The sequence below is a fragment of the Myiozetetes cayanensis genome, unplaced genomic scaffold (genome assembly GCF_022539395.1).
Source record: "Myiozetetes cayanensis isolate MyiCay16 unplaced genomic scaffold, myiCay2020 scf19, whole genome shotgun sequence".
NCBI lineage: Eukaryota > Metazoa > Chordata > Aves > Passeriformes > Tyrannidae > Myiozetetes > Myiozetetes cayanensis.
In genome coordinates, this window is record NW_026087400.1 from 2,022,085 (window position 1) to 2,030,537 (window position 8,453).

Genomic DNA, 8,453 nt, shown 5'->3' on the forward strand with positions numbered 1-8,453 from the left:
AGGGAAGGTGCAATCTGAGCCCCAGTGTCCTTTGACAGTGACCTGCCCAGGCGTCCTGGAGACAGCTCCACTGTCCTTGCAGGGCATCGGGGCTCTCAGGAGCAACCTTTTCTCTTGGCCTTCATCTTTGCACGAGAGGAAGGGCCAGAGCTGGGCTGAGGGTGGTCCTGGCAGGGAGTAGGTGCTGGAAGGTGCAGAGGGGTTCCTGTGCTGCTTTCTGGCCTAGGAGCCAGGAATGGGGCTGGCTCCACACCACTGCTTTGCTTCGGGACCCTTCCTGGAGGAAGGCAGTGTGAGTCCCAGGAGCAGTAAGAGACACCATCAGCAACTCCAGTGAAATGTTTTCCCATGCCTGGCCCCTGGCTTAGCCCCCAGCCTGCTCTGAAAGCCAAGGGCATGCTGTGCCCAGCTCAGGGCTGGCATCAAGGGGCCCCACAGTGGCCACCCTCTCCTCTCCTGCCAGAAATGCTGGCACTGCACAGCTGGAAAAAGTTGCTCTTATTTTGTTTCCTCTGAGCAGCCACTCACACTGTGCCCAAAAGGGCAGACAGATCAGCCAGCTTGGGAACACCGTGGGCCCTCACTGAGGATCTCTAAATCACATTATCACCAGGACCACCCCAGGACCTTCCCCTTGAGAGGAAAGAGCTTTTAAAAGCTTCCCAGCTTGTGGCTTCAGGCATTCAGTCCCTACTGGAGGAGCAGTGAGCGGCCACCAGAGCAGTCACAGCATCCCCTGTCTCTATAGAAACAGCAGACTCAGAGCCCAGAAAGCTCACTCACCCCTCTCCAGCAGCCCCTCCCCAAGGCCCTGCCTCCTGCATCCCCCTCTTTGCACTGCTCACAAATTCTTCCCCTCTCCCCAAGGCTCTGCAGCAGTACCAGGTCCCTCCTCCCCTGCCAGAGGACGTATTTGTTTGTAATTGAAGAAACCAGAATGTGTTTAAGCAGGTTAACAAGCACTGGAAGGGCAGGGGTTAGAAATAATGGGCTTTAATTAGGAGAGTAGCAAGTTAGATTAACTTGAGGAGCAGCTTCAATGTGGTAGACTGTTTGGGAGCAATAGATTCTTTATTTGATGGCATATTTATAAACTCACAGCCTACACTCATGCCACTGAGACAAATAAATGCTGAGGGTAAAATACAGCTTCAGACTTTACGAGCAGGGTGGGATGTTGCAAGACATAAGGTAGTGCAGGCTGAAGCCTGAAGGGAGCTCTTTGATTTCTTACAAGGAATCGAGGTTTTTATTCAGACCCTGGATATCCAGAGGAAGTTACAGTGGTGAGTTATTTCTTTTAATTCCTTTCTGCTGGTGATTTATTTCCCAGCAGCACGTAGCTGCCTGTCCTCTTAGCCAGCATCTCTCCACCAAGCTGAGTGCTGACCTTCTGCCTCCACTTCCACCTAAAAATCTCTCAGCTCCTCCTAAAGTGTCAGAATACATGGAGGGGGAAAGAGCAGGAACTCATTGCTCATCTGCAGAGTTTACCGCTCTGGTGCGTTTGCCGGAGAACTCGTGGTGCCAGGGGAATTTATCTGCCAATTACTGCTCACAAAATAACACAGGGTCATGCTGTACTTGGCAGCTGAGGGCAGAAAGGGGAGAACAGAACCGGGTTTTAATTGAATGCTAAGTATGCTGAACGAAAATTTCAGAACTATCAATTAGCTGTTGGGCTGAGGCTGAAATTTAATTAAGAGAATAGTGCTTTTAGGATGTCTCTCTCTGGGGGAAGAAAACATAAATGGGAACGGTGAAGACTGGAAATGTGATGAGGAGGTGGAAAATATCCTGCTGGAGTTACTTTGGAGTTAAGCTGCTCCTTGTGTTTGCAGAGATCAAGGCTGTCTGTCAAAGGGCACATCCCATGCCTGAAAAATCCTCAGGTCAGGATGCAAGAGGGTTTCCAATCTCGGACAGTAAATCCTCTTCCCACATGGCCTCAGGGCAAAGCTGGCCTCCCTGCTGCTCTCTGCATCCACAGCTTCAGGGTGACAGGCTGGGGGACACAGGACAGCCCATCCCCCAGGAGATGCTGCCTGTGCTCGAGGCCCCAGGGAGGCTCCAACAATGGCCCAGGGCTCCTCTTCCTCCTCCCTGGTCCTTGCTGCTCTGGTTTTATCAATGGCTTGTTTATTGATGCTTTTATCAATGGCTTGTTCTGAGCTGCTAAGGAAAAATCTAAGGGGAAAAAAACCCACAAAATCTGTACCAGAGAAAATATTGTTACAAGCAAATTGTCCCATGTTAGCAAAAACACTTCCATCTTCTTCAAGAAGCAAATGCCAAATGTCTCTGCACAATTCCCACAACAACAATGAATAGGAACTCTGTGCCTAAGTTACCAATACACACAATATACACAAAAGAGTGCAAAAGTGGCATGAATCCTTAAATTCCAAATTTGAATGTTTCAAATCATTCTCTTTCCTCATCCTACAGTTATTTTAGGGACGAAGTAGCTGGTTTAATAATTCACAATGTAGTAATTATACATGCAAAGCCACCCTACACATAATGAGACAGGTCCTGGACGGTTCTGACAGACCAGGGTAACTTGAGGTCTTGTCCTGACTCGCCCAGCCAAGTGATGCAGAATGGTTACCGACATCTTGTGCTCTTAAACGTATCACACAGATATTTTTCCTGAGTGGATGAAACATTCTAAGATCTTTTAACACCATAGCTTGCTGAAAACCAGTGTTGACAAGTGAGACTGCACTGGCTGTTCAAATAATTTTTTGCAGTCACTCGAGGGTTACTGGTGGCTGAGACTTGTTTTATTTGGCAAGATCCTTAGGGTTTGGCTCATGTGTGTGTGCTTTTTCATTTTACTCATAGTCCAGATAGTCTCTTGCAAGTCTGGGTCAAGTGTTCTTGGGCTGGTTTCTTGGATGCTGAAGGTTATGAATAGCCACTTTGCTCACAGAATGACAGCAGTAATAAATGTGTCACCATGAAATCTTGGGAGGCATTGATCTCCTCAGCAGGGCTGTGTATTCCTCAGAGGACTGTGCTGAGAGGAGAGGAGACACTGCTTAGAAGTGCCCAGTTGTCCCCATTAACTCCAAAAGGACTCTGGAGAAGCAGCTCCCATGGGGTGTCTGTGTCAGAGGCATGTAAATTTGGGTAGGAGAGTCTCACTCTCTAAGAAAATGGCTCCAGCAAGAAGAGGTTGGTTTTTTATTTCCTTGAATGTTCTTCTCTTCCTGGGTTTCCTTTCAACGCTTTGGCCCAGCTCAACAAGCAACCGGTAACACAGAATGGCAGTGCACTGCTGTATTTACAAGAGATGCTTTAAAGATGCTAAACACCGACCTGTGCCAAACACTTCACCAAACAAGAACAGATTAGCGTGAAGGAAAAGCCGAGGGATTTGCCTTTAACGATGTGCTTTGTGAAATGCCCTGCAGGAGTGTTAAACGCAGCTTGCTGCCAACGCCAAAGGCCAAAGCCATTTCCCTCGGCATTTTCCGGAGAGCTCCCACTGCCTGCATCCTTTCAGGGTCCCAGGATTTGCCTGCTCTTCTTTGCAGGGCCAGGGAGCCTGCTGAGGTCCCCTTGCTGGGTGATGCTGTGGTCAGAGCTGTCCTGGGAGCAGTCCTTCCCCACGCTGTAGGACACGGGGGCGGCGCACGGGGCAGGGCGCTCAGCGCGCTTCTCCTCGCACTTGTACAGCTTCCTGAAGGCAGCCCGGAACTTCTGGGACATGAGGTTGTAGATGATGGGGTTGATGGCGCTGTTCAGGTAGATGCACAGGCGGCAGAAGAGGAGGAACCAGGTGTTGAGGTAGGGCGGGTCCATGAAGGAGTTCACCACCACCAGCGTGCGGTAGGGCATCCACAGCAGGGCGAAGAGCACCACCACGACAGCCAGCATTTTGGTCACCTTGACGGGGGGGATACGTAAAAAGAGACATAATCAGGTGATGCTGGACCTCCAGCAGAACCTTCCTGCCTGGAGAAGTGCTGCAGGCAGCTCATTCAGTTTACACAGTGCTTCTATCTCTCTTTAAGCATTTAAAACAGGCACCCAAACTGTGGAGCTCTTTGTCCCTGAAACCATTTTACTCAGGAAACATTCTTGCATAAATAAACCCTTAAAATATAGGTTTTCATCTATCCTTGAAGATCCTTTAAAATGCTTTAGAACCATCCACCATCCTGGAAATGGGCTAGGATACTCATAGGAATTTCTGTACCAGAAAACAAACAAACAAACAAACAAAACAACAACTTGACAATTGTACATAACAATAAAACAATGGGGAAAATACTTGTCCAAAGGTGGAGACCTGAGTTTTGGGGTGCTATATCTCATCTCCCTGCCTAGAGTTTCCTGGTTTCCTACATCAGATACATTGTTCCAGGAAATAGGCTCCTGACACAGAGCAACACTGGGAGCAGAGGACACTGTCAGGAACCTTAAAGAAATTCCTCCTTGTGCTGATATGGGAGTTACTTGGCTAATTGGCATGGGTTATTTTAATTTGCAGCACTCTGGGGAAGCACTACATTAACATAGTGGGAACAAAAAGAAACTGAGAATTCAGAAGTGAGCAGTAATTGCCCTCAGATCGACATAAGCTTGTTTAGGGAAATGGGTGTTTGTACTGAAACCTCAGTGATCCTAATAATTTCAACAGCTATTTCTGGGAGGTGACAATCCTCCTCCAACAAATACTTACAAAATCCACACGTCCCCACGGAGGAAAGTATGACTAAACACTGATGCCACACGCATATCAAGGCAGTGGTGTTGCAAACTCCAGGAGGGGAGTTGTGCAATAACTCCAGTTCTCGGTATGGAAATAATCACAGATCACATTTACAGTCTCTCGACTTTTCTTGGAGTGCTTTTTTTACTTCCTCACAAGGAACTATGCCTTCCTGTAATGCTGTGAGTAGAGTTTGGGGGTGGTTGGTAGTGGCAACAAAACTTTCCCTACAAGAAAGGGACTGTTACCACGCTGAGGCCAAAATAGAAGGGATTTGCTGTGTGTGGTTTAATGGAAATGTGAGGACACTTCCCAGAATAAGATCTCACAGTGATACAATGAGTGCTGAGGTTGTTGCTAAGACTCCAGCTTGTTTGCTGCCACAGTTTGCTGCCTTTTGGGAAAGATATGAGGGAATGTGCAAGTGGTGTCAGTAAAAGCTTCAGAGCTTTGCAATGCCTTTACAAGGGCTGGCTGGATCCAGAAGAGCAAGACACATCTCACAAGCTCTTGGTTTTAGGCCACCCTACCTAGTGGGCAACTGCCAGTGTCTATAGAATTACTCCTGGACAGGGGCTGCCTGGCACACTGTTGACCACAACCAAAATCTCTACAAATCCTCATGGTTGTAGCTGGATGTGACTGCAGTGAAGTTCTGTGGACACAGGATGCTTCCTCTGGATAAAACCTGATGGTTTATCCCAAACTCACTCTTAGATCTCCATCCTGGGAAAAAAACCCTCCAGTGTTCGTGTGACTGGCTGAAACCTCTGTGCCTCTCCTCATTCCACCTTGCTGAGGTGCTCTGAACTTACTTCAGGTGCTCTTGTGAAAAATGAACCTAATCAGCACTCAGGGAAGTTTGGGACATTTATCACTTTCTACAGCGGTCCTGAATTGTGACTCCCAACAAAAAAGCTGAACTCAAAAGCCAGAGCTTTGCTGTAGCCCTCAAGCATCTCTCTCTCAGGGTAGCACCAGCTCAGGGACAACAATTTTACAAGTGTTTTGCCACAACTCTCTTACATCCAGTGTGTGCACAGAACAGCTGTCAATGAGCTGTGGACAGAAGCAAGACAAGGCTTTGCTGACAGAAGGGGATGTTTTACCAGACCAGTTGATATTTAGCTGAAAACTACTTTTAAGCACATAAACCAGTGTTACAGGATGGCCAAGGATATCTGCTGTGCAGATTCCTGACAACATCCTGGGTCCCTCTGCCAAAGCTGAGGGGCAGCTCATCTCCCCGGCCAATGTCCCCCCTCCTTGTTCCCACACCATCGTCCTGAGCTGCATATCCTTTTTTTTAGGAATCCCACTCCCTCTAGTGGTCCCTCCCCAGCAGGTGAAATAAGTGCTTGGAAAGGGCTGGCGTTTGTATCAGCGATAAACACAGTAAAACTTAAACCTTGTGTTGTCCTGCTCTGGATTTGAGTGTTTTAGAGGCACCAGTGAGGGAAGAGCAGCATCTTCACACCCTGAAAGTGGTGCAGTGCTGGGGCTGTGCAGGAGCAACAGCAAAACCTGGAAGAACCAGCTCCTCTATACAGAGAGGACAGAGAAGGAACAGTGTACTCTGGTCAGAGGGACCTCCTGAGCTACACACACCCAGCCACAGGAAAGCCCTGGAAAACTGCTTTATAGTTTTAAAAACTCAGTGCCACCTTTATTCCTAATGATGTCAGGCCATCCAGGAGAAGCCTGCACACTGAGATATTTTGGGAGGTAATGACGATCTCGAGTGAACTCCTGGGGTAAGGGAAAAGAGAGTACAGGATGTTTCCAGGAGCTGGAGTGCCCCTCATCCAGCCCCAACAGCCACTTGTCCTAATGATGCTGCAGCATGCTTTGTGCAGCCCAGCCACTCCACGGCACAGCACCACGGGGGGGAGAGGCACAGCCCCTCCAGCAGCTGCTCTGGAGGGAGAGGTCCATCAACCTGCCTTGTATTGAGAGCCCTCGCTGCTGAACACCCTGCCCGAGGCTCCCACAGCAGCCAGTGGGGCCTTGGGAGAGCAGGCAAATACTTCTGCAGAAAGTCAGCACTCGCTTTAAACCTTTCAGTGCTGGAGAAAAAGGGAGGAAAAGCTGAACTGGAAGGACTTAGAAGTGCATGAAGAAATGCTTGTTCTCTGGGCTGTTCGCTTCCCCTCTGTGACTCTGACTCATCTCTTCTGGGGAATTCAGGTTTCTGTGCAAGGCAGGCAACAAGATACTGGGTTGGAAACACAAGGACTTTAGGGCAGGCTCAAACCCAACTCCCAAATTCAGCCCTTTCCTTTAAAACAGACCATGTCTCTGCCTATCCAGAAAGGGATGGCCTCCTGCAAGCAGCAGGAGAGTGGACAGGCAGGAGTGTCCCATGTCTAGATGCTGACCTGTCCAAAGGGATGGAATGTGAGGCAGTGATTGTCCATGTGTACAGGGAAAGAGGGGGAATGAGGGCAGAAGGAGGTAGAAGGGTTAGGATATGGGGAGTGAGCAGGCAGCTGAATGATAGAGGAATCACTGAGAGGCAAACACAGCACTGTGACATCGAAGTACCTTCTGCAGCTGCAGGGACTGAGGGGGCTGCAGCCAGGGTTGGGCTCAGAGGGAAGGCAGCTTTGCTCCTTTAAATCCAAGATCACCTGCCCAGGACACTGAGAGGTGAGTCTCACTGGCACAAAGTGACCCAGCCTTCCCCTCCTCGGGGATGCCATCAGTAATTAATTAACCAGCAAACATGCCTGCACTCCTGCAGCTCCCAAGTGCTGCTGAAGCCCTGTCCTGCCAGACCCCAGCTGGGCCTGGGGGAGGCTTCTTTGCAGCAAACCAACCCACTCCACTGCCCCCACAAAGGGAGGAGAACACTGTGGCACCCCATCCCATGCCACCACGCCCCTCAAAGCCCCGAGCCCCTGGCAGTGCTGCCTGCAGCCCAGCGGGTCCCAGCACCGCGGGGACCCCTTACCTGCTTGCGGGAGCTCAGGGCCCCCTTGTTGACCCGGCAGGAGAGCTGCAGGGAGTTGCCCTGGTGCACGGAGCCCAGGCAGGAACGCTGCGGGGTGGCGGGCAGGGGGCTCACGAAGAGGATGCGGGCGATGAGGCCGTAGAGGACGGTCGCCAGCCCCAGTGGGATGACGTAGAAGACGGCAAAGTCCAAGAAGTAAATGGGCATGTAAAGGCTTCTGGAGACCCGGTAGCCACAGCTGACCTGCGCCCCGTCCGAGAAGGTGACCTGGGTCGTGTCCACCAGGAAGAACCACATGAGGCAGTACAGGGAGGTGAAGAGCCACAGCGAGGCGATGATGCGCTTGGCGCGGGACACGGTGCACAGGAGCTGCGCCTTGATGGCGTGGCAGATGGCGATGTACCGCTCCACCGTGAAGGCGGCGATGGACCAGGCGGAGATGTTGATGCCCAGGTACTGCAGATAGGTGATGCAGAGGCAGCCGGCGTAGCCGTACACCCAAGAAGCCACCACTTCGGAGATGTTGGGCAGCCCGGCCGCCAGCAGCACGATGAGGTCGGCCACCGCCAGGCTCACCAGGTAGCAGTTGGTGGGGGTCACCATGTGCCTGGCGCGCAGCACCACCAGCACCACCATCGCGTTGCCCGCGATGCCCACCCCGCAGATGAGCAGCACCAGCAGGATGGTGACCACCTGCAGCTCCAGGGGCTGCCGGGGCATCCTGCCCAGGCTCTGGTTGCCGCTGCCGCCCAGCGCGGCTCCCGAGCCGTTCTCCAT

At 50.9% G+C, this 8,453-nt stretch overlaps 1 protein-coding gene across 1 annotated transcript; it reads right to left on the bottom strand.

Moving 5' to 3' along the window:
• Positions 1–947: 947 nt before the first annotated feature.
• Positions 948–8,453, bottom strand: LOC126639177 (thyrotropin-releasing hormone receptor-like). The gene is made up of 2 exons (XM_050313778.1): positions 7,677–8,453; positions 948–3,894 (listed from the first exon to the last, which is right to left on the bottom strand). Exons 1-2 carry the CDS (start codon positions 8,451–8,453, stop codon positions 3,508–3,510), a joined length of 1,164 nt encoding a protein of 387 aa, XP_050169735.1. The 3' UTR covers positions 948–3,507.